Source organism: Tachysurus fulvidraco, chromosome 12 (genome assembly GCF_022655615.1).
Source record: "Tachysurus fulvidraco isolate hzauxx_2018 chromosome 12, HZAU_PFXX_2.0, whole genome shotgun sequence".
Lineage (NCBI taxonomy): Eukaryota > Metazoa > Chordata > Actinopteri > Siluriformes > Bagridae > Tachysurus > Tachysurus fulvidraco.
The window spans coordinates 18,522,750-18,546,993 of record NC_062529.1 but is presented as its reverse complement, the minus strand read 5'-3'; the positions used below and the strand labels follow the sequence as shown (position 1 = coordinate 18,546,993).

The window sequence follows — 24,244 nt, the reverse complement described above, 5'->3', positions numbered from 1 at the left end:
CTTCACCCCTCCACCCCACCCTGACACCAAGGCTAATAGGCTACTTGAACTGATACAGCATGTACATATTAAATAAAATCTACAAAAATATGCTAAGCCATTGCCTTTGTCTGGGGCTTTTATTCCCTTTTATTAACTAGCTAAAAGACCTGAGATTACAGTGGATAGTAGCACTTTGACACCATGAAGATAGCTTTGGACTGTAATTGCCACAATCAGTATTGCACTCAAGTCTCCATCAGTGAACAGTGAACTGTTAACAATAGCAAAGTAGACTTCCTGTTAAAACTAGATTCAGTCTCCTGGTTACTTAAATTGCACTTTTAGACCATATAGTACATAGTAAGAGAAGGGAACTTATTCACAATCACAGTCACCCATGTGAGAATGGGCTCCCTTTTGACTCTGGTTCCTCTCAAGGTTTCTTCGTCATAAAGGGTTTTTCTGCATCTTTGTCACATCTGGCTTTCTCATTAGAAATAAATTGAACAATTTAAAAAGTAATATCCTGAAATTACTTTCTTTCTTTCTTTCCTTCATTTGTTCCTTCCTTCCTTCCTTCCGTCCATCCATACCTCTATGCATCCACCCATCTTTCTGTCTGTCTTTCTGTCTGTCTGTCTATCTATATGATCCTTCAAGCACCACAAATACACTGGTCAAAGCAGTACTGATGTGAGCTGGTGGGGCTGAAGTGGTGGGGCTTCAAGAGATGATCGGTTCATATATCGGAGAGTTCAAAACACCTGCTGCTTTGCTCATCTGCCATTTAAATGCAGAACATACTACATTTCTTTTAGCATATTATGTGTCATGCTCCAGCCTACTCTAAAGCTATCATGTGGACCTCTTTCAAAAAATGCATCCAGATCCGATCCAGTCTTTTAAATCTTTATTTTTGGTATTTCCCAGCTCAAACCTTCGCTTAGTTTAAATAGCTCAGTGCTAACATTCAGAGATTTCTGATGGAATTTCCAAAACCCAGAACAAAACAAAACAACCCTGGTTATTTTAGAAATTATCAATGCTTCAACAAAGCTTTTAACTAACTGGGTCAACAAATAGGTTTCTTCCATATTTGCATTAATTATGCGTTATACAGACTAGAGGATAGTAAAGGGTGGATTTTCAAGCTCAGGATCCCCCTGAAATATTTGATGATATTTGACCCCAGGTCCACCAAGCTGCCACTGCTGGGCCCCTGAGCAAGTCCCTTAACCCTCAGTTGCTCAGTTGTAAGTCTCTCTGGATAAGGGTGTTTGCTAAATGCCATAAATGTAAATGTAAATGATGGCAGTTCCAAATTCATATTTGTGTGATGAGAATAACAATCGCACTGGGTACTGTAGCTGATTTTATACATGCATGTACAGATAACATGATTTGTGCAGTGATTGTGTATAACCCTATACATAAAAGGCTATCAGCTTCAGTCACTTTCTTTAATCATAATTTAAGGTAAGAAACAGAATCAGATCAAACAGAGACATGTATGTTTACATCTTGTTTTAAAAAGGTAGAATTTCATTTAAATCATTTTCGGTGGAAACATGAAACTGAAGGTATTTTATTTTCTCTGTCTATTCCATGTCTTTAATGTCTGTATTATTATTGTAGATATGGGTTGATAATTGTCGCTTCGATGGCTCTACAGCATCCTGAAATGTATGTGTCATGCTTGTATAATTGTACAGATAATTATACTAAGAAATGTACAGTGCTGAATGTTTCCTTCAGATGGCGATCCGTTTGCTCCAACAGCAGCTCTGACAGCAGTTTCAGCTGCAAAGCCGAACGCACGTCGCTATTAACGCGGTCGTTCTCACATGTCATTGTTTCTATAGTAACAGCAAATTCACAGGGTCACAGGATACAGAATAAGTAAAACAAGTAACTGTTAATGAGAGTTTTTCTGTGAGGAGATGTTTAGTTTATGATTATGGTTGGAGTCCCTCACAAAAAGCCTGCTGCAGTCTAAATACATTAAATACATTAACATTAAAAGGCTCTTTATGGAGTTATATATTTATAAAAGTCAAAATTTGTCCATGTCTGGTTATTTCAGGATAGATATTATTTACTTTATTTAAGGAGTCTCCAGTATCAGAGCTTTGTAACACTCAAAGGGAAAGATATCCCTATTACATACAGTATATATTTCTTGATGATTTTGTTTTACAGTTTGTTTGTTTCTTTACAACATGATGCTTTTTCATGCATTCTATTGGCTTCAAATAAAAAAAAAATAAAATAAAAAAAAAGGTTTGTCTCTAGCTGCTGTATGTCAGGGATCAGCCCGGACTTCTGGCCATGTGCTACTGTTGTTGTTGTTGTTGTTGTTGTTGTCACATGTCTGCCCCGCCTTCGTCTGGTCCTCCCTGACTCCACACCTGATCCTAATTGTGTCATCATTGTCTTTCATATATAAGTGATCCGCGTTGCCGATGGCAGCGCGGAATCATCAGTTACGTTAGTTATTCATTTTGTTCCAGAGGTGTGAATCACCACACAGTGAAGACGTCGGATGTTGGGACAACAGTCATTGTCAGTCATTGTTAAGTGTCGTCATCAGTATTGCTTTAGTTCTCGTCATTTACTGTCTTTGTCTTTATTATTTATTAAACCCCATTCGTTTGAAGCTATCCTGTGTACGGGTCCGTCTCCTTCTTTCCCTGGTTGTGACACGGTAAAGTAGGTATATAAATATATACTTTAATAGGGCTGTATTAAGGAGTACATCAAGTCACTGTGCACTAAAAAAAGGTTACTGAATTTACATCATTCAAATGTATAAATCGGTTTCATATAATTTAACTGTGACATGAACACAATTAGTTATCATATATCTAACATGATTTAAAAACCAGAGAAAGAACCTGAGCTTAACCCATTACTCTGGAGTTATACAAAGGTCACATTACATCTGTACTATTTTACCGTGCATTGATCAGACATCTCAGTTTATCACTATAGTATAGTATAGTATAATAAAGTATAGTATAGTAAAGTATAGGATTCTTACAGCATTAGTAGAATATAGTACAGAATAGTATTATTATAGTATTAGTATTAATGTAGTATAGTATTGTATAGTATAGATATAGTATAGTTACATTATACTGCATGAACTGATCACATTCACTTTACATCATTAAATTCACATCTACTGATTAAGAAACTTGTTGTATTAGTTTTAGTATAGTACAGTATAGTATTTTTATAGTATTAGTATAATATATAGTATTATTATAGTATATTATACTATAGGGATGTGGTAGCTCAGTGGTTAAGGTGTTGGGCTACTGATCGGAAGGTCATGGGTTGCTATTGTTGCCATCGAGCTGCCGCTGCTGGGCCCCTGAGCAAGGCCCTTAGCCCTCAGTTGCTCACTTTTAAGTCACTCTGGATAAGAGTGTCTGCTAAATGCCATAAATATAAATGGAAATGTATATAATAATATAGTATAGTACATGTATAATATAGCACAGTATAGTATAAAATCTGTACAATATTGTACAGTATTATACATATACAGTATATATATAATATTATTATAGTAAAGTCATAGCTTTAATTCTTGCCAAAATCCTCATGAGATTTCACAATGCAACTTAATTATATTATACTACATGAACATCATTCATTGAATTGACATCTACTGATTAAGAAACTTGTTGAAGCAATGAAATCACATGTTTTGATTGTTGGTAAATTTTAATTGCTGGCAATTCCCCATGGCATCCACAAGACATGCATCACACCACCCTGTTGTTGATTATAACAATATGCTGTTGCTTTCCTTCGAGCTTAATGGTTCCTTAAAGCGCACTATACAAATAGGTTTTACATAAACGCCAGAAAAAGTGCTCTTTCAAGTGTTCAAGTTCAAATCTTGTTTGTTTTAATTGCACAATAGGCTCACCATGACGTTTTATAGAAAACATTTACAAAGGCGTACCTTTTTTTTTACCTGCCCTGACCTGTAGCTCACATGACACAGCAATTATTTCAGCAGGTCTGTGTTTGTACAAGACCAAATCCAAATCCACACTCCCACACATCCAGGACACGGTCACTGCGTTATAGCTGCGTATTATTTGTCTAAACTAAGACGCTCTTCCAGTTTTCTCACAGACATTCTCACATTTGGGCCAAACACGTTTAAGAATATTTTTCCAGGGAAGTTATTCTGACATACAATGTCTTCCATGTGTACAATCAACCTATAATTGTTTCCTTTTTCCTGCTTTAGTGCTGAATGGGATATTAAGATTCAGTATCATGGTGTGCTGGTTTAGAATAATACAGCAGGGATCAGTAGACCGACTCGATCATGATGAGTACAGAACAATGTATGAAAGAAAAGCAAGTAATTTGGATAGTGAGACAACGATTAGCGTTACGCCCACAGCACGGAAAATAAGAATAACGGCACAGACATTAAGAGATGTCTCGGGACAATCGCTTAAAGTTGTTGACCAATACAACACGTGTCCTTTATGCAGAATTGCAGCAGTGTACAAATTTTACAGATTATACCATAAAATACAAATCCCTGAAAGAATGACACTTTCTAATTAAAATCTATAGATAGATAGATCTGAGATTATATACACTCACAGGTCATATGACTATGAGCACATCCGCTCACTTATGCTATAATCCAGACAGCCAGTCATGTGTCAGCATGACAGTGATGCATATAACCATCAGAGGTCAAGGGCTTCGGTTAATGTTTAAGCATCAGAACTAAGGAAAGTTTGATCCAAGCTGAGATAAAGGTTCCGGTAACTCAAATAATCAAGCTTTAATCTCACATCTAAAACAGGCCAAATACTGAGAGGAAGGGCCTACAAATGAAGAAGTGTCACTCCTAGATGAAGACTGTAAAAACACGCTCAACTGTCCAGATGTTCTAAAGCTGTTCCTTGCATAAGTATTCACCCCTTAAAGCTTTCTTGCATTTTTCCATGTTCTACAAATGAACCGATCCCGAAATGGATTTAACTTGGATTATATGTCATGAAGTATAAAGAAGTTGGGAAAAATAATAATCAATATACTTGGGATGCTGTTTTGGTGTTTTAGTCTCTAAATAAATAATAAATTTTGTTTTTGTATATACTGTATATTATGTCTTTATTCTTTATATATATTTTTTTGCTGCTGTAACAGAGAAATTTCCCCATTGTGGGACGAATCAAGAATATCTTATCTTATCACCATTTGATGAAATCATACAAATTTATAGAATGTGGAAACGAGATTTGCAACCAGAGAGATTTAATTGTGTCTAGTCAATGTAGCCCATTTCACTCCACCATCAAACTACTACTTCGGTTTTCTAGAAGAAAAAAAAGAAAAGAATGAATGGTTTGTCACGCCGCTCGCTATATTTTGTATACCGCCTTTTATATGTTTTTTTTTTGGAAAGTTCCAGCGCAGTGAATCACAGTGTCTCATTCAGACATTTCAGAAAACCACAGGCTTATTTTATTGGCCATGTTTGGTGCATCACAATGAATCACAGGGTCTATTGTCTTATAAATGACAGGAGGAACTGAAGTCTGAACGCTGCAGAAAAAAAAAACACCTCATTATTAAATGGCAAAATGTGCATCACAGTGTACGCTCACTCCATCTATTTGCATCTCTGTCTGAGATTATCAAAGAATAGTATTAAGCCGTTTGGATGTTAATACCAGGAAGTTTTCTGCTGTTTGGATAATAAGATTGCTTTTGATGATGATGATGATGATGATGATGATGATTATTATTCTTATTATTCTTATTATTATTATTATTATACCTCAGAGAAACAAATAATAATAATAATAATAAGAAGAAGAAGAAGAAGAAGAGTGCAATTTAGGCAATAATTTGTTTATTGGTGTATACAATTATTATTATTATTATTATTATTATTATTATTATTGTTATTATTATTATTATTATTATACATCAGAGAAAGAAATAATAATAATAAGAAGAAGAAGACGAAGAAGAAGAAGAAGAAGAAGAATACTGCAATTTAGGCAATAATTTGTTTATTGGTGTGTACAATTATTATTATTATTATTATTATTATTAGTAGTAGTAGTAGTATTGCTGTTGTTATTGTTGTTAGCAAAGTTTTTGTTATGTAACTTAATGCATATATTATTTTAATATAATACTATATTATTTTTAATTGTTCTATATAGTTCATTTGTTGCAAAATTGTCTGGTATTACAACATAATAACATTAAATCTCTCATTTGAATTAGAATCCTGACTATTTGAGCTAAAGGACATTTTTTAATCTACTCTCCCCAAACTTCATATACAAATTGTCTGAATACACAATTTGTCAAGTTCTGTATTTTTTTTTAAGTGTTGAGAAATTTGTTCATTTTTTTTCCAACTTTAGTCAGCATGACTAGGAGACACTTGACATTGCTGACGCCGGAAAAAAAAACAAAAAAAACGGTACCAACATCCGACGTCTTCACTGTGTGGTGATTCACACCTCTGGAACAAAATGAATAACTCAAATAGACTGGAGACAGTTCCGCTATCTGCTCACAGTGGGCTGCATTTAGCCCCTAATGGAAAGACCATCTACTTCCACTAATTATAAAACTACTTCCACTTAGTTTAAAAACTGCCACATCTGTGCATTTTTCCATATATATGAACGTTAATCACGGTCAAAGTGACAGTCACATGCATCTGATAATGTGGATAATGCATGATGTGTGAACTTACCTGACCAGATCAGTCATACAGGAGCCTACTACTACAACATCCAATTTTTCAGCCATGTCCTGATCCTCAAACACACACACACATACACAAAATTAAATAAATCATCTATACAGTAATGATGTACACTTAATATTCAGACAGAACTGTGAGGAATAGATTAAGGCCACCATTTGTGAAGAATTTGCTTGCACAAGTGTAAAAGCATCCAAGACACCAATGTACACACACGCACATGCATGCACGCACACACACAGACACACACACACAAAGATTCAATGCTATGATTTGAAGCAGAGATGGAGGAAGCAGTTTGAATTACATATTTTTTTCTAAAAGCCTGCCTCCTTACTCTTCTCACCATCCTGTCATGTAAGAAACATTTTCAATAGGTTCAAAATAGCTTTAATTGTGCTCCATATTGGACATGTGCCTATTGCACCTGGGGTGATTATTTCCAGACGTGATTGACGGCAGCCAAGAAAATCCTTCATTAATTCAATCCCCTGCATGTGGGCTATGCATGTGAATAACAGTGTACTAATCTGCTCAAATCTCTGCAGCAGTCCTCAGGCAGGGAGAAAGCTTTGCTGCTGGTTATGGAACAACCTAGATTTTCTCATTAACTAGTTTCTGTGCAATCTGCAAAACGTAAGCACGAAATTAGGTAGTAGAACTAGTCAACCTGATATTCTAGAGCTAGGCAGTGTTGCATTGGACATGTCCTATAACATGTTTTTATCGTCCTCTAAGCATTTTGCAAGGAATCCCAGTGTCAAATCATTGGGAGAAAAATACATACAGAATTAAAAAAATAAATAAAAAAAACTGAAAAATCTAAAGAATAAAGTTAGATATGACAGAAAAATAGCTAGTACTCCTCACATGTCTCAAATATACTGTGTAACTCATAAATACGATTCACCTTATCAGGCTCAATTAATAAAAAATTAATAATTAATTACAGCGGGTCTAAAAAGTCAGCAACCAGCGGGAGTTAAACTACATATACACCATCTAGTAGTTATCATTTATTTACATATAGTGTAGATATCTAGACTTCTTACAAGTGGATATAAAAGGATTTTATATATATAAATATTTATACATACATACATTATGTCTGTATGTATGTTGCACCGTTGACCTGTGAGACACGACATCTCGTTCCACTGCATGTCTTAACATGTAAGCGGAATGACAATAAAGCTAACTTGAACTTGAACTTATATTGTCCTCTATTGTTATAGTTAAAGGTTATACAGTTATTAAAGAATAGGAATTATCTTTTATTAGAATTAGATCTAATTCAATTGCCTTTCTATATCTATAGCCCTTGCGAATCTAAAGGCTATCCTTATTATTTTTCTACTAATACTAACAGCATTTCTAAAATGAGATCTAATGACTTTGACAGTCTGGATGTATAAAAATGTCAGTGGTGCATTTGTGTATAATTCTCTGCTCTAAACCCAGCCTTGCAAATCTAAGTCGTGTCTTTATTGTGGGATTTTTATACAGTGTTAATCACAAACACATGATCATTAAGCACAGACATTACCATGGTCATATATAGACAAATACACGTTAGAATAAGGATTGTCATGGAAGTGAGGTATAAATACACTGAAGTCAATGCTTATAAGAATGAAATTTCACCTACTGTCCAAACGGGTTGTCAGAATAAACTCTGAACTTTTACCCAACAAGCTAATAAACCAAAGTTAGACTCACGTGTGCACTATTTTAACATACTAATTAGTACAGCAGTATGTAAACATGTAACTGGTGTACACACAAGCACGCTTTTAGAGGCCATTATTATTTCCTGACTCAAATAAAATCAACCTATTTGTTAATTTACTAAAATACACATTTATAAACATAGAAAGAATAACACCTCAGAGTCTGTTTTATATTTTTTCAAGACTCAGCTTTTAAAATACTATCTAATAACGGTACTGATGTACTTTCAGAACTGCCATTAGCGCGGACAGCCTCACGAAGGACCCCAAAACAACAACCCGGAAGTGTTGAATGTTTTCAGCTAAGTGTTTAGCTACATCTGTAAATGAAGCAGTAGTGTTTATTTATTATAAAGGTACATCATAACAGACCGCGTAGTAGAATTGTTTGTGTTGTTTAATATTGCCAAAACAAGAGTTTGAAAAACAGTACCGTTTTTTGCACAAAGGCTGCATTAGCATGTTAGCTTGTTAGCCTAGCACTGAACTAACACAGTGTTTAAAGGTAAATGTTATAACTGGTTGTATTTAGGATTGTTTATGTTAAACAAAGTGTGTTAATTAAACAGTACTACTGTTTATTTTTTTAAATGATCGTGTTTTTTGCTAGAATGTCTTGCTTTTACAGGCTGACATTTAACGCGTGGACAAACCTGTTATTTTTATTTATTTATTTATTTATTTATTTATTTATTTATTATTCATTGTTTTTTTTCTATTATTTTTTTTATTATTTCTTCTTCTTCTTCTTCTTCTTCTTATTTTTATTTATTTATTTATTTATTTATTTATTTATTTATTTATTTTTAGTATTATTTTTAGTATTATTATTATTTGTAGTATTTTTTTTCCAGCACAACATAAAGCTAGTTTATACCTGCAACACATTATATTAAATATAACCTATTATTGTATTCAACATATAACAACTGATTAAAATCCCATTTGAAACTAATTTAATGTTACAGATAATTTTATTTTATTTTTTTGCACATTTATGTGACAGTGAAAATGAAAATACAAAAAAATACATATATTTTTTTAATAGTGTGTCACTTCCAGGAAAATTATTTAAAAAATGTAATGATTTATAATATAATTGTCTCTTGTTTGTCAAATTAGTAACACATACTGTATGTCACACCCAAAGGTGTGGAACTTGTTCTACACTAGTAGCTTTTTAGCAGCAAACATTGGTTTTTGTTGTGTTGTTTGACTGTGAGGCTGTTTTCAAAGATGGTGAAATGTATCCACGTTATATATCTTATTAAAGATAGACACTTAATCTTTTTCTTTGGAATGGTTTGCTATCACAGATTAACTGTTAATTAATAGCTTTTTATTAAGAAGCATAACATCAAACCAAACATACCCTTCATATTAAAGCCTACAATTCAGCTGCGTAAGATGGTAACGACACTGCGGCTCTTCATTAGTGTTAGTGTTCACATTAAAGGGTAATGTGCTAATGCTTTTGTTAATGTTTGCACAATTGCTGTCAGGTTATCTTTCAGGTTTGAATGTTGTATTGTATCCCGAACACCTTTAGCTGTAAATCAGTCAAAAATTTCAACAGGCTGTCTTCAGCAACATAAAGAATTAAATGAAAAGGTTCAAGCTATTTCGTGCAGGCTTTAGTGCTTCTCATTTGTCATCACAACAACGGTGGCTCTGTGGAATCCACATCAACCCCAAACTAATGAGTATGTTGTGTCATTTTGCCCAGCAGCATAGAGAGCCTTCAGTGGAAGATGAACAGCCTTTCTCCAGAACTGGCCCTGAGCCGGATCTCTCCAGAGCTGAGGCCTTTACTTTGCACTGTTGTACGAAATGGCCGTGTTGGTTTAGATTCCACCAATTGCCTGCGGATCACTGACCTTAAATCTGGGTAAGTGTTGAATAAGTCTGGCATAAGAATCTGCTTTATTCGCTTCTGCAGTAATGATGGTCTGCATTAGAGGTGACAAACCTTTTACCTTTTTTTCCTCTTCCTCTTTAGTTGTACATCTTTGACTCCAGGGCCCTGTTGTGACAGATTTAAATTGCACATCCCATATGCTGGAGAGACTCTGAAATGTAAGTAGACATACTACTCAAGTAAATTATTAAAGATTCAAGATTGGAGTAAACTCGTCGATAAACGGCTAGACAGGAGAACACGCGCAAGGCTCAGGAGACGCTATGAAATGTTCTTAGCAACAAAATCGCTTTTCCATAAACTCTTCTCGCCACTCCATTGACAACACTTTTACTCCAAGGTTACACAACTGCACACTTTGTACATCAATCCTCTTCTTTCTCTTATTTTTTTATTCATTTCTTGTTTGTAATTGAATTATTTATATGCACAGTCAAAAGAGGAGCAGGCCAGGATTTTATTTCACTGCAGGTTAGATAGGGCAGACTGTAGATAGTTGTGTATATGAAAAATCAAATCCTTAAGCAATGTAGACTCAGAAGTGCAGATTTACCAAATGTTCTATATATTTCCACCCTAATTGTTATGTTATGTTACTGGAAGTGTATTGTTTCCCGCTATGCCACTTTACTGACTACATACATTGTTTACTGTGTTCTGTTCTAGTTTTCATTTTTGCACTGTGTCTGGGTAGGAGTGTACAACCGTAGCACAAGTAGTCCATTGTATATAGATGCCTAAAGCACTCTTTTTGTTCCTGACAGTAAACTCAAACCTAAAACTGTACAAAGAGTTCAAAGAAACTGAAAGAAGCAGGGATTTGTAGGCAGAAGCCTCTGAGTTGAGTTGTGTGCTGGAAGAGAAGGAAAGAAAGTGTAGAAAAGTTTGTAGGGGTGAAATGGGAAAGCATCGCATTAGTGGATCACGTTGAAGTTAGCTTTATTGTCATTCCACTTACATGTTAAGACATGCAGTGGAACGAGATGTTGTGTCTCACCGGTCAACGGTGCAACATACATACAGACATAAAACATAAAACAACAACGAAGCAGGGGGCAGGTACCGACTATGCCATCAGTACAAACAATACACTCTATGTTTTTGACAGATACATAGGCCGGAGCAAGAACAGACTATACAGCTAGTACAGACTATACAAACTATGGAATAGCATACTGATTTCCACAATACTGACTTTACAATAACCTTCTGGTTCTGTGTGTGAGTGTGTGTTTCCTATACATAGATTTTCAGGAAATAAATATAAATATGTGGACAATACAATGCTTCCCTTGATATTGTACACGTGCAACAGGAGGCATTCAGTGTCAAGCAGCTAGTAGCGGGCTAGTGCAAGATACAATGTGCAACACGAGCATGTAAACATGTGTATTGTCTGTGGGTTTTTGCTCACCGTTTAGTCTTTTGATGTGCTAGTGTGCTAATGCTGTGGTGAGTGCGGCTGGTGGCGGTCAGGCGGGTCACGTCACAGGAGGCCTGTGTGTTTTCAGGGGTGGCAGTGGTGGTTTGAGACCCGCAGTCTAGCAGAGCGGGCTCTGATGCTCCTGTACCTTCTTCTTGATGGTAAGAGCTGAAAGATGTTGTTGGAGGAAGGGTGGGGTCCCCCACCATGCTGTTGGCCCTGCTGAGGCATCGCTTCATGAAGATGTCCTTGATAGACGGGAGAGCGGCGCCGATGATCTTTGCGGCTTCATTCACTATCCGCCGAAGGTTCTTGTGGTCTGCTGCACTGCAGTTCCCGTGCCAGACAGTGATGCAGTTGGTCAGCAGGTTTCAGATGAATTAAAGTGACTATTGGGCCTTCTTGTTAATAATGGTGGTGTTCGGGTCCCTGGTTGATCTAACTTTGTCATTGGGATGTTTTTGAATTGTGGACAAAATATATATATATATTTTTTAGAGATGCAAAAGTATTGAATTAGTAAATTGAATAGTCTTGCTGTACATAGATGTAGCTCTATATAATCAAATAAGGCGCTGTATGGTCAAAAGATTTTCAACAGCCGAACACCCTGCTCTGTTGTAGAACATACATTTTAAAACCATGGGTTATAACATTAACATTCCCATTAATGGCTCTTCCAGTCTTCACTACTTTGGGAAGGCTTTCCACTAGATTTTGAAGGGTGGTTGTGGGAATTAGTGTTCCATCAGCTTAAAGAAAGCACGTCTTCCTGGAGCTTGTTTTGTGCTCATTGGCATCGTCATGCTTGAACTTCTTCTTCAGCACACAAAGACATTGTAGAGCCTTCTAGACCATCTAGACATCACTCTATGGAGTGTTTGGGCTTGGAAAGAGAAAGATGACGGCTGTGACGGTCCAGTCATGGCTGAGGAGAGCCGAGGAGAGCTGAGGAAAAGACGCAAACTGTCTTCAACCATGAGTTTAGCTTCGTCCTTGTACTTCATTTTTGACATGAAATCTCTCCATGTCTAATCAGTAGTGCAGCTGTGATGACTATAAAAAACTAATTGCTAAACCAAGTGACTTTAGTTAAAGTTAATTAGATATAACATGTGGCTGGTTGGTGGTGTCCTTAGGCGAATATTTCATACAGTTTTTCAAAATAAAATATTACCGCAACCCCCAGGTTAAGAATTGTTGTTTTAGATACTTTCATGACAAGCGTGGCCACAAGGCCACCAAGCCCTCCTATTTTTAAAGGATCGTTCATCCGTTTAAAACCGCAGGTCAGAGTGTTTTACTGTGACGTAAAAGCAAGAAAAAAAAAAAACAGAAGGTAGTCGCAGATTCTCACTACTGAAACTGATTAGGCCACAGTCTCATATCAAAACATGCCGTGATTCATTCAAATTTTGCTCAAAGACCCTTTTTTCCCCCCCATATCATCAGAAAACATCTTAGCTTGTTAGTCTTTTATCAAACTGTAGGACTTTCCTCATTCGCTAAGAGGAAAAATGTGCAAAGAAAAAAAAGCCATGACACATGCAGGGTAATAGTTCATTTCTACTCCAACACACTTTATTGTACTTCCTTTGCCCATGCTGCTAACCGGTGTCTTGTTATATTTAAGAGTATATAAATAAATAAAACAGGGAAGTATGAGCAAGAGGGCTTGTGTGTGAAGCTTCCAAATACCACAGCTCAGTAAGAAGCTGCTTAATGTTCCTTAGCTGGGTTTGATATTAATTATAACACAGCAGTGATCTTAATTGAGGTTTCTGGCAATAGGTGTGAGTCATGAAGCACTCAACTAGCTGACCTTCTGGCGAGCATGTGCTTTTATTGAGAAATACACGTTCACAAAGCTTTAAAATGGCTCTGAAATGTAAATCTTCTCTTTGTCAGCAGCTTGAATAAACATAGTTGCAGGTATTTCAGGTTTAGTTGTAGCTTCGTTTGTTTAATTGCCTACTGCTTTAATCAGTACTCTTTTGGGTGAGTACTCTTTCTCAGGTGAAAAAAGAATCGACGATCCTCTTCTTCTAGTCGATCGGTAGAAGGCCTGGTTTATATCACGCTGTTAGCATGTGTATTTAATTCTCTCTGTATTGTCTAAAACATCTTTTTTGTTGTTGTTTTTTTGCCGGTAAATAACTTGGGAACGGTTTCCTGCTTTTCATTTCACAACAACTAGCGGTCAACAACTCCCACGTGACTAAAGCTGGGTTTCAAAACACAAAGGCTTTCTCAGGCTCATGACTTCTCTGGACATTAGATTGTAGTTATTAACCTACAGTGTATTAAAAAAAAAGCCTGAATATGAAACTGGCATCAGGGTTCCAGTACAATTTACAGTAGCATTAAAACAGTACTGTGATCTCTTACGTTATATAAAATAATACATCACTCACTAATAATGTGCTCATGCTTCTGAATGATTGATGTACCGCTGAGCTGAATTGATGTCAGGGACTGAACCATGGTAATTTGATAGTGCTGGGACTTGAAACTACAATCTAACGATCAAAGCTTTTGTCGCTGAACCAGCGCAACTTGCTTAACCACCAGCGTTGAATTATAGAAATACATTACAGCACAGTCGAATTTTTTTAGGAATATCTTAACTTTGGAGGTTGGGGTCAGAGCACAGGACCAGCCAGGACACAGCACCACTGGAGCAGAAAGGGTTAAGGGCCTTGCTCAAGGGCCCAACAGTGGCAGCTTGGCAGTGAAGGGGCTTGAACCCCGATTCTCCAATCAACAAACCAGAGCCCATCAATGCATGATGGTTGTCCAGTTGTGATTAAGGCTTTGAGTTACAGCGCAGAAGATTTCACGTTAGTTCAAGTATCTGTATGATCACGATGCCATGGTTGGGAACTACTGTAGGTCCAGATGTCTAACCTTCAGTTTAGTTGCATGAAACATGCATCAACTTGCTTCTCTTTAAAAAAAAACAAACATTAGTCAAGGAAGCAAAGGTAATGTATTATACTATATACTACAGAAGATATTACAGTTCTCTTTTTTTATTACTGTACTAGTAATTTTTTTACGACACCCTGTTTCCCATAAATAAAATTTACCACCAGTTGTATTTAATGTTTTATTGATTTTTTCGTACATTTTTATATATCATTTAAATGTATATATACAGTGGAGGTAGGAGTTCAGTCATTTAAACATGTTTTATAGTTGTTTACTCTAAATATTTACTACTTAATACTTACAACAGGTTTAAATGATTTTTTTTTAATTAACACCTTTTCTTTAGAGCTTAGCATCTAATTTGACCGGATCCTAAATATATTATAAAGCCACTATAGATTTTTTTCCCAGGAACATATCATCTGTCCAGTTTGAGTTTTAATTTATTTTGAGTGATTTCTCTGTAATTTTGGTGTCCCTCAGTATCTGTAGCATAGTTTGTCTTAATTATGGTAAAGGAAATAGGAGCATTGCTGTAAACCTCGGTATTGCTGTAAGAAATAAACCTCAGGCTTTAAAACAATCTGGAATTAAAACATTAAATAATACTTCTGGTGCTTCTACTTTTAATGTGTTGTTTGGTGTTGATATTTGCTGGATTTCCTGTTCGGTGTTAGAGGTTAGAAGCTGCTTTGCCAGCACAGGAGGATATCATTAGAGCAGTTACAATACCATTTAAGTTCAGAGATCTCAGACAGACGGTTTCTCGGTTCGCTCCTCGAAACAAAAGAGCAAAAACATTTTTTCCGTTCACTTCATGTTAACGAGAACTCCAACGTAGAAATTATAGAGGCAGCAAACGTTGGCCTCGGCATTAAATCGAAAGTCGAAGCTTTGAACATTGTAGTACAGATGAGGAGGTGAGAGAACTTGATAGGCTGAAGTAATTGCTCGTAATTGCTTCTAGTTAAACTTAGATGACCGGAGAGATGGCTGTGTTGATGCATGCTGTATTAGGTTTTGTTTTTTTCTTTTTCCTCAGAATGGAAATTTTAGTGGATGGAGATGGGAAACTTTCATATTGTTTGCTCTGTTAGCTATTAAAAGTGGCTCTGAAAGTAACACAGTGTTCCTAGTTGTGCTCCTCAAGCACCTACTTTGATTTATTGCCCAAAAGCTTTAACTCCAAGGGTGCTTCATGGTCCTCTAACCATGATTGCTTAATGGCGAGGCAAAATCATCATAAACATCTGGGCAGAATGGATTACAGGTATTTCTTCTAACCAGTGACTGATTTATGATGAACATCTAGGTTTTCTATGGAAAAGTACTGCCTGGTGTCAGTTCCTCACTTGTTTGTGGAGCTACGCATACTTTTAGAAGTAGAATAAATGTAGCATAGTAGCATAGCGCAAAGACTTCTGTTTTATTGATCAGCTTTTAAGAGCTTTTTCACTGGGGCTTGCTTGCTAGTTTTGATTGTGAATAAAAATAGATTGCGTTGAAATGTAGCCCATCACCTTTCAACCCTTCTATGAACCAAAGCTGTGTATTAAGTCTTGGATCACCACAACTTGGGAAATGAATCTCAAGTCTATATGCAAAAAAAAACAAAAAAAAACGCCAGTTTTATCGTACAGTAAATTGTAAGTAGCATGGACAAATGTAACTAGGCATACAATTATACAGTACATCATGGGCCAGACTCTGTGTGTGTGCTTGCCTTTCCTTTATACAAAGATGACATGTTTGCTGCTTAGAACCAAGCCTGTGTGACTCATTTGAGAAGTCTGATGGAATACCGGGACTTTTTCAAATCTGTGGAATTTTTTGGTAAAGCAGGTGAAATATGAAACAGGCAAAAAGCTTAGATCTTAAGACACTGGTGACATGCGTACCTGATAGTATTAGTGCTGACATTAAAGCTAGGAGAAACCTAAACAAGGATTAGAAAGGAAATGACTTGTATGATAGACATTTTCAATATATGGATAAATGTTTGTGGACTCCTGACGATCAGATCTGTATGAGTTTGGAGGAGTAAATAGCTATTAGTAGGGGCAGGCGCTGATGTTAGGTGAGGAGGTCTGGGAATCAGACTGTGTTCCAGTTCATCCCAAAGGTGTAGTGGAGTTGGGTGCAGGAGTTCTCCCATGACTGTTCTTCATGGAGCTCACTTTGTGCTCAGGGGTTATGTTATGCTGGAACATATATGATCAACATTTTGAAGAAAACCCTTATATAGGTGTGATGTTCAGGTGCCAAAACTTTTGTTTTGTTAAAGGCTGCCTCATAGTCTCATGACTTTAATTATTTTAAATATTTGTATATTCTTATTATAATTAATTAATATTGTTATTATAGTTGTTGTTAATAATACTACTGCTAATAATAATAATACGTATTATTTATTTATGAAATAATTATAGCAAAATAAATGAGTAAGATAAAAATAAATAAGACATGGGGAGTATAAAATGTAAATAAATATAAAAAATGTAAATAATTTATAATGTAAGGTGTAATTCTGCATTATTAAATATGTCAGTGCCAATGTAGGTTTGTGATTTCTTTCTTTCTTTCTTTCTTTCTTTCTTTCTTTCTTTCTTTCTTTCTTTCTTTCTTTCTTTCTTTCTTTCTTTCTTTCTTTCTTTCTTCGTAAAGTATAAAGTGAATATATCCTTATATACACGAGTCCTTTCATTGAAGTGGCTTCTAGCGATTTTTGTGATAATTCCCGAACTACAGCGTATTTATCTCGTGACCCTGCTGTACGTACGTTTAACGATTTGCGCACCAGCCAGTGGTAATCACCATGGTGCTGTTTAATCACCATGGTGCTGTTTAATCGTTGCACTCTTTAATCTAGGTGTAACTGTAAACTGTAAGTGTGAAGCAGTATAAGCACAGCATAACATACGTCAGTGTAAAAGGAATGTGAGAATCCTTGGTGGCACCTACGTTCAGGTGGCATTTGTGGCCAGTAATTACCCTCCTACGTTCACACTTCATACTGCTGTAAGAAACCATGTGTTTGTGTCGCATGACTTAAGTAAAGGATAAAACAATGGGCTGTGCTGTTTTAGGAAAACAAGCAACAATAGGCTAGTGTGACTTTCCCACCCCAGTCTTACAAAAATGTCTTGTCTCGAAATATTGCTTTCCTTTTATGTAACAGAAAATTTTGCCAGAAATTGCTAATTTTTTAAAAAATTGTTTATCATTAGTATGACACTTTTTTTTATCAGTTCATAGTTACATTAATGCTGTGGAACAAGTTCTTTTCTTGCGATCTCTTACCCAGACAAAGTGTTGAAACTGGAGACTCCTTTCATAGATGTTTAAAAAAACTCCTTACATAAAAACATAATCATTTTGTGCATCTACTAAACAAGTCCCTGTGAATAAGTCGTTAATATAGAAATCGTAACGTATTCAAATTTTAGAATCGCAGCTCTACGTTACATCGCATTATAGCTACAGTTATAGAAAACGATCGTCTGACCAATCAGGATTGAGAATTCAACAGCACTGTGGGGTAAAGAGTAAGTAGTGTTTTATTGTATTATATCGTTGCTTGAAATTGTCTCGCAACGTTTGTGTTAAGGCTTTATACTCCCGTCGGTTATTAATGTTTTTCTGGTGGTCGGCTCATCCGTGAATTTTCTTCCAGGGGACATCATCTTTAATGCCAGAGACCCCGAGCTGCCTCCTGACTTTATTTTTGGAGAGGATCCCGAGTTCTTGCCAGAGCCTTCTGAGCTGCCGGTACGTCTGACTTTATTGAAATGTTTACCAGCTTTCTCCTACACAGCTTTCTTTCTGCATGTCTTGATTGAAGATTTAGAACGATTGTGCTATTAAGTAGCATTTACAGCAACTAAATCCTCATAGGAAACTTCCTCACTTCCAGGTCTTAATAATAAACAAACCTCCTTAAACACGGCAGTCGAAGCCTTTTGAAAAAGCATCTCGGTAGAATATTTCGTTTTAAGATACATTTTTTTAAATATATTTCACATCTCCACATTGTCATGGGTAAAAAAAAGGCTTGCAACTATGAATATATGGTCGGTAAATTTGCTTGCACGTGTCGCAGGTAAACAAGGAGTCAGAAATTTCGAGCCAGCGTTTTTTTTTTTGTTTTTGTTTTTTAAAGCTCAATAAAAAAAAATGAACCCTAACAAAATAAACCACAAAACAGCTAACTGGTTATGCTGGTGTGATTCCACGTATGTAATAGTTTGTGTTTCGGTCATAATTGATTCAGTTTGAGTTTGAATCTGAGGGCCATCAAGCTGCTACTCCTGGGCCCCTGAGCAAGGCCCTTAACCCTCAATTGCTCAGTTGTTTTTTTTAAAAAAAATAAAATAAATAAAAACACAAAAGAGAATGAAATGAGTTGCTCTTGATAAGGGCATCTGACAAATGCTGTAACTGTATGGGGATGTTGGAGTTCAGAGGTTAATGTGTAGGACTAGTGATAGGAAGGTGTGAATCCCAGGGCCATCAAGCTACCACTCCTGGGCCCCTGAGAAAGGCCCTTAACACTCAAGTCTGACAAATTATGCAAATGGTAATATAGGACGGTCCCAGAATTTAGTATTTTTCTTCTTTTTTTGTTCTTTGAAAGCATTCAAAATGATCCTCAATGTGCTACTGCACTTGTACCGTTCACCTTTCATTAAACCATGTGGGTTTTTTCTTTTTTTTGTGTTTTTAAATACAGCTAAAAGGCCTTTGTTGGAAGAAGTCATTGTGTCACTGTGTAGAAAAGTGTTTTCAGCCAGTGAGATTGTAAAGCTAAGATTCAGAAGCTGTGTTAAAAAGATTAGATGGCCCAAAAAGGTTCGAAAAAATATCACAAATAAAATTTCCTTTATTTTAAATTTATTTATTTGTTTGTTTGTTTTTTTGTGGGTGCAGCATTTCAGGCTCCCGGAAGTTTAGTGCCTTTAAACCAGCTAAGAAAGAGAGACTAGTTGCTTTGACTTCCTTTTTAGTGGCTTGTTCAATCAGATCAGTTGTACTTGTTATGACTGTTTCAGAGCTCTGATGTCTTTTTTATTTTTTGTGTTTTACTTTTTATTGTGTGTGTGTGTGTGTGTGTGTGTGTGTGTGTGTGTGTGTGTGTGTGTGTGTGTGTGTGTGTGTGTGTGTGTGTGTGTGAATTTTGGAGAATGATGTAACTCTGTTAGACCTCTGTTTCTGAAAGAAAATGCAGGCCTCCATAGAGATCAATGCAGTCAGTAGTTCCTTTGTTGTGAAGTGAGCTGTTTCCAGATGATTACACATCTCACTGTTCTACTTACTGTAGATGACATACTCTCAGAGCTGCCGTGTTTCCTCGCCGTCCATGAAACGACATGTTTTTGCTGTTGCGAGTAATAAACATGTCTGACAGACCGACAGACACCATCAGAGGAGCCTTACAGTGAGAGACGGTGTCTGCTGGGAAGCTTCACAGTTCACAGGCCTGCTAGTTTTTGAGCCAAAAACAGAACAAAAAAAAAAGAAAATTCAGGCATGTGTCGACCTCTTAAAATGGAAAAAAACACACAACTTTTCCACTGTTGACACTTTAGAGTTTTGATGGGAAGTAATGAGTGTCATGCTCTAAATTTAGCACATCTGGACTGTAGTCAATGTATTTTTTTTTTCCTTAGATGGTTTGTATTGTGTTTGTATTGAGACAAACAATTAACTCTCATGAGATATTTCTACCTGCTAAATGACTTTTATTTCCTTTTGGTTTATACACATATACGTTTATATAAGAATAGAAACTATATGTTCCTGAGAAGATTTCTGTGAACATCTGTTTCAGCTGTTAGACCCGCTGTCTGATCCGGATACGAAAGCGAGCACCAACGTCTGCTGAGCTATTTTTTGCGAATCTAAAAAGACAAATAATTCCCAGCTTGCGTAAGAGTTTTGGAGACGATGACTGTTGCTCATCGTCTCCTAACTCCAGCTGGAAACGAGAAGGGGAAGCACATCCAGAATTGTGTTTACCTGCTTTTTAACATGTTACACACATCTGTTAGGATGAGATCCAGTCTGCTTTTTAGTCTCTTTCCCTCTCATACACATTGAACAGTGTGTTCAGTATCCACCGTTTAACGATTCACCTTCATGACGTCGCTCCGTAGCATCGTCCGTAATTTCTTTTATTTGTTTATTCGTTTTTAACAATTGCTCTATCCAGATGTTCCTGCTGGATCGGTTGCTCCTGTCGATCGTAACATGTTTCGTTCGTGCGGCAACCCGATCAGAAGGACGTCTTGTAGGTTTATCTGCTGCTGTGCACAGACACCAAACAGCACTTTCTTTGTTTTGTAGATCGGATTGAGGTTGCCAGTGAACAAGTCGAAATCCAGATTGAATGTCGCCGAACGTCAGGCTCTCTTGCAAGCCCTCAGCTTGTTTTTCACCTGGCAGTAAACATCAGGCTTTTTCGGATCCCTTCGTGAAATTCCCGACGTCTCGGTCAAATGTTTATCCCGCTTACAGTCTGACCTGGATATTATTAGCTGCTAAGCTCTGTGTTGTTTCTTTGGCTCAAGATGTGGAACAATAAAAAAAAAGCGGAGCTGACACCCTCATGTTTACGAGTGCGAACATCTGGGATTAATAAGGATCGTTTCCGAAATGAAATCAATTTATTATTATTATTTTATTTTTTGAAAAATGGGAACTTCTCCTGAGCACCTCAGGAATATTTAGAAGAGCAGGCTGCGTCTCCGCTTTGTCAGCTTTGTAACAATGAGCCACGTGTTCCAATAGGAGCTTATTATATTTGGCCAGTGTCTAAAACCTTTTAATTATTTATATCACTAAATTGTACATATACATTATCCTCTAGAAGACACTGTTACAATAAATCCAGAGCTGAAAAATAAAAAAAAATGTCCTAGTGGTTCTTCTTCAAAGCTACTTTTTTTTTTGTACTTTCTTTTCTTTTGAGTGATTATTTTTACATTTTATACAACATCCAGCATTGTTCCAGCATATGACATTTTCTGTTGCTTCCACTGAGAACGAAAATTTTCCCATCGTTATTTGGATAGTACCGTTACCCCCACCTCCTCAAACACACCCCCGGCCGTCTGACACAAGCAGAGGTTCTGTCCATGTTTTTTTCCTCCCCATGTATTCATATTTGTCCATCAAACAAGTAGACAGAGAAAAAAAATACTCCTTTGCAAAACAAACACGTACATTGATTACGTGGCTATGTTTAAGCGTCGATGCTGTCACTATAACACAAACTTCTCGGTCTGTAGATCTTCTGCTTTACTTCACACGTCAACCTTTTGGGTTCAGGACGTACGTGGCAGCACTAATGAAACACAAGCGATGTCATCAATAAAAATAATAATAAAAATAAATATAAAATGTCTTCAAACAATAAAAAGACGATTTTACTACATGCGGTAAAACATGGAGGGAAACTAAAAATGTCTGACGGAATAAGATAATATATCTTTTAGGTGTAAAAAGTGGTTATTACATTAGGTTAGCTAGCATTGTTTAGCTTGGGCACATAGATTTCCGGGCAACCTGGAGGTCAGACTTGGGAGCTTTTAATAGGATGACCAATCAAATCTTTATCTATCCATTCATCCATCCATAAAACCAAAACAGATTCTTCTATGCCGTGGCTCTTAAGAAACACTTTTTTATTCGTTTTTTTATTATTATTATTTATTTAACTGCATATTTTTATTTTATTTATTTATTTATTTATTTATTTATTTATTTATTTATTTATTTATTTATTTATTTATTTAATGGCTGCATTACAGGCTAGCAGAATACACTCAGAGGAAAACGCGATCTGCCCTCTTCTGCATACACAAGCTAACAGTCAATAACCCAACCGGAGTGAGACAGACATCCTCTCCGACCCTCGTCCACGGCTGGCTTTGGCACCGTGATCAGGACTCCTCGAATCGGCATGTTTCCTAACACCGGAGCAAACTCTTTCCTGTTTTCTCTGTTCAAGATTTTTTTTCTTTTTCCATGTTTTTCCGGGACGTGCTCTCCATGTGTTCTCAATAACGGCCGCTCGCAAGCAAAACCCGCCCATCATTGTCTTAGCTTCATAGCCTCCCAAACCAAAAAGTTAGGCAGCAAACAGAATGTCCGTATGTATGTACTGCGGTCAAATAAAATAAGTCACCACCGATATATCAGCCTCCATTTTCAGCACATGCTGTCATGCGTAACGCTCAGCACTGACCACAGGCTTTCACTCAGCACACCAACATAACAGTGCTGCTTTGTTTCGTTCACAACACACTGATAAGCAAGCAGTATGAAGCTCTGCTCATGAAGCCGTTGTATTCGAGAGCTTTTATGCTTCATCACTAGCACGCATTACCCTCTTCATCATGGAACAATGCGTCATATCTTATAGTAAGGCTCGTGACTGATGTTTGCATCAGACCAAAATTCATGTTTGTACCGAGCTTCTCTTTATGTTTTTTTCTAGTCATGGCTTTAAAACTTTTTTCTGTTCTGCTCTTACTTGCACTCGTCCGAATAAATAAATGTAAATCCAGTTCATCTACGACGTGTTCGACGTATATTTTAAGCTCTAAAGTGTGAAATCTTGCAGCTGGCATTTTGTGGCTTGTGTGGTGTTGTTTTTTTTTCAAGGACATTTTTAACAGGAATAGCTCACATTTCCACCTCATATTCCAAATGTACTGAATCACTCAAAGCATGTTTATTGTCAAATGTTTGCTTAGTTCGTTTAGAGCTAAGAGTCTATTGAGCCCCGATGAGTGCAATATTTGTAATCACACCCATGGTTTTTATGGCAGCTCTTATTAAAAATAGGGAGTAACCCGTCTACATTAGAGACCGAACTGTATGAGATGTAGCAACTATTTGCTGTTGGTCTGTAAACATGCTACGTCCATGTTTAGTCCCCTCGTGGTGGCAGATTAAAAGTAAAAGTTTGTGCATATGAATGTTTTTATCATGCTGCGTATTATGATTATCCAGACTAGGACGTCTTTATATTACTAGCCTGAAGTTATTCCACAAATAGTGATAAAACCCGGTTATTTCTGCCTGAAGTTCTATTCTATTATTCCCTTTTTATACTGTGAAATTCTGCTCTTTGTGAATATTAATGCCGGTTGAAACGTTTTGATTGCGTAGCAAAATGGCCAATTATCACAAGAAAGCTAATATTAATAAGCTGTTAGCGATCATTAGAATTGTGTCATTTAAAAACGTCCTTTGGGTTTGCAGGCGCGTACAGCCGAGGTCGCGTACATGTCTTTTTCGTTTCTTTTTTATTTAAAAGAAAATGCATTTGTAGTGAAGGGCGCTTTGCTTTAAATGAACACTACAGGGAATGCCTTCCATCTCCCCCATTCTCTCAAATGAGTCATTTTACTTTAATTATCCCTGACTGTAATGCAGCGACACCGCTGTGATGGCGCAGTGCAAGAACTTCATTCGGA

At 36.6% G+C, this 24,244-nt stretch overlaps 2 protein-coding genes and 1 long non-coding RNA gene across 7 annotated transcripts in view; 1 reads left to right on the top strand and 2 right to left on the bottom strand.

Moving 5' to 3' along the window:
• rbks (ribokinase) overlaps window positions 1–8,564 on the bottom strand; it is a 37,343-nt gene extending 28,779 nt beyond the window's left edge. The window contains exons 1-2 of one of the 2 annotated variants that reach the window (XM_027168411.2): window positions 8,409–8,564; window positions 6,749–6,813 (exon numbers count right to left, since the gene is read on the bottom strand). In XM_027168411.2, coding sequence (XP_027024212.1) covers window positions 6,749–6,804 — 56 coding nt within the window. In that variant the 5' untranslated portion in view covers window positions 6,805–6,813; window positions 8,409–8,564. Of the gene's footprint in view, window positions 1–6,748; window positions 6,814–8,388 lie in introns of both variants that reach the window. The other variant, XM_047821217.1, reaches the window with a different exon arrangement.
• Window positions 8,565–8,699: 135 nt separating this feature from the next.
• babam2 (BRISC and BRCA1 A complex member 2) overlaps window positions 8,700–24,244 on the top strand; it is a 77,739-nt gene continuing 62,194 nt past the window's right edge. Inside the window, exons 1-4 of one of the 4 annotated variants that reach the window (XM_027168409.2) lie at window positions 8,700–8,846; window positions 10,217–10,378; window positions 10,490–10,566; window positions 18,436–18,530. In XM_027168409.2, the coding sequence (XP_027024210.1) occupies window positions 10,242–10,378; window positions 10,490–10,566; window positions 18,436–18,530 (309 nt within the window). In that variant the 5' untranslated portion in view covers window positions 8,700–8,846; window positions 10,217–10,241. The other 3 variants (XM_027168406.2, XM_027168407.2, XM_027168410.2) reach the window with 3 other exon arrangements.
• Window positions 19,874–21,325, bottom strand: LOC113656928. Its single transcript, XR_003444022.2, has 2 exons — window positions 20,778–21,325; window positions 19,874–20,241 (listed from the first exon to the last, which is right to left on the bottom strand). It is a non-coding gene; the product is annotated as an uncharacterized LOC113656928 (long non-coding RNA).